This window comes from Chelonoidis abingdonii, unplaced genomic scaffold (genome assembly GCF_003597395.2).
Source record: "Chelonoidis abingdonii isolate Lonesome George unplaced genomic scaffold, CheloAbing_2.0 scaffold0461, whole genome shotgun sequence".
NCBI lineage: Eukaryota > Metazoa > Chordata > Testudines > Testudinidae > Chelonoidis > Chelonoidis abingdonii.
Window position 1 is genome coordinate 8,102 of NW_027424722.1, and position 1,831 is coordinate 9,932.

The 1,831-nt window shown below is 65.8% G+C and overlaps 1 protein-coding gene across 1 annotated transcript in view; it reads left to right on the forward strand.

The window, feature by feature from the left end:
- The window catches only part of LOC116828644 (protein sidekick-2-like), a gene marked incomplete at its 3' end in the record, with an annotated part of 3,494 nt that extends 2,382 nt beyond the window's left edge, over positions 1 to 1,112 (forward strand). The window contains exons 2-4 of the mRNA XM_032787021.2: positions 403 to 550; positions 647 to 787; positions 931 to 1,112. Coding sequence (XP_032642912.2) covers positions 403 to 550; positions 647 to 787; positions 931 to 1,112 — 471 coding nt within the window. The remainder of the gene's footprint in view (positions 1 to 402; positions 551 to 646; positions 788 to 930) is intronic.
- Between the last annotated feature and the right edge of the window lie 719 nt (positions 1,113 to 1,831).

Sequence of the window (1,831 nt, forward strand, 5' to 3'; positions counted from 1 at the left end):
CCCCGCCGCGGGGCGCTGGGAGCGGGCGCTGGGGCTGGCGAGCGGGCACAGGTGTGGATGGGCCTGGTCCACCCCCTGGGCTCCCAAGGAGGGAACCTGCAAGGGGCGAGGGGAAGTCCAGCTACCAATGTGTGTGCAAATGGCTGCACGCCGCTCCCTGGTTTGTGGCACTAACTGCACGCCATCGGGACAGGGCCTGGGGCTTGCCCTTGACACGCCAGCGGCTTCGCTTGCAGCACATCGTGCAGAGTGGCTCCTGACAAGGGACCCCACGTGTCCTGTGCAGCCGAGCAGCGCAGGGGGTGCCAGGCCAGGGAGCGGGGATTGGCGACTGAAAGGACCGCGTTCCCCCCCAACCCCGTGCCGGCTCTCCGCTCCACCCCTCCCCTCTCTGCCCAACAGATGCCCCCTGGACCACCCTCATGGCCAGCGTTGACCCCGAGGCGACCTCCGTGATGGTGCGAGGCCTGGTGCCCGCCCGCTCCTACCAGTTCCGCCTCTGCGCTGCCAACGACGTGGGCAAAGGGCAATTCAGCCAGGACACCGAGAGGTAAGGCAGGGCCGGGTGGCCGCCTGCGTGGCCCAGGAGCTGGCCAGGGCAGGGCGGGGGGGCCTCACTCACGACCTTCACTGCCTCCCCTCCCAGGGTGTCCCTGCCGGAGGAGCCCCCCACCGCACCCCCCCAGAACGTCATCGCCAGCGGCAGGACCAACCAGTCCATCATGATCCAGTGGCAGCCACCTCCTGAGAGCCACCAGAACGGCCTCCTGAAAGGCTACCTCATCAGGTAGGCCAATTGGGGGGGAGCCGGCCCTCCCCACCCGGCCGGTCCCCAGGGCGGCATCGGCCTGACTCCCACCAGGTGGGCCTGCTGGAGCCAGAGGGGGCCTGGCTGCCCACTGGCCTGACTTGCCCTCCCCCTGCCCCTAGGTTCTGCCTGGCCGGCCTGCCCGTCGGCTACCAATTCAAGAACATCACCAGCACCGAGGTCAACAACCTGCTCCTGGAGGATCTCATCATCTGGACCAACTACGAGATCGAGGTGGCGGCGTACAACAGCGCTGGCCTGGGGGTCTACAGCCCCAGGGTGACCGAGTGGACCCTGCAGGGAGGTGGGCGAGGAGGGGGGGCTTTCCCCAGCTCCGGGCGAAGGGCCCTGGGTCTCCGCTGGCCCGGCTGTGGGGTGCTGAGTCCCGGGGGATTCGTGAGCCCGGCCTCAGCTCACAAGCTGCTGGGGGCCAGGTGATCAGCAGTGGGCTCTGGACCCAGATCACCACCCTGCAAAGCAGCATTTGCCAGGCTGCTTGGACAGATGCGCTGCTGGTCTCCGGAGGCGCCTGGGCAATGTCTGCTGCAGGCAGCACCCCCGTCTCCCGAGCGAACCTGCTCTGTGGCTGGGGGAGAGGTGGGGCTGGACTCTGCAGTGCCCCTGTCCCCAGGGAGGTTTCAGAGCTCACTGTGGGGGGGGGAGAGGCAGGAGCGGCGCCAGGGTTTTTGGCACCCTGCAGGGGGTCCTTCTGAGGTCCCGGTTGTTGGCGGCAATTCTGCGGCGGGGGGGTCCTTCCGGGCTTCGGGGCACTGCAGCAGCGGGTTCCGGAGTGAGTGAAGGACCCGCCGCAGAAGTGCCGCCGAAGACCCGGAGCAGCGAAGGAACCCCCGCCGCCGAATTGCCGTCGAGGTGGCAAAATGCCGCCCCCCAAATCCTAAGCACCCTATGACGACCGCCTATAGGAAAATAACTTCGTATAAAAAAAATAAATAAAAACAAATTAGCAATAAATGGACGTATCTATAACTAGAAATATGAACGCTCTAATAAGACTGATAAATA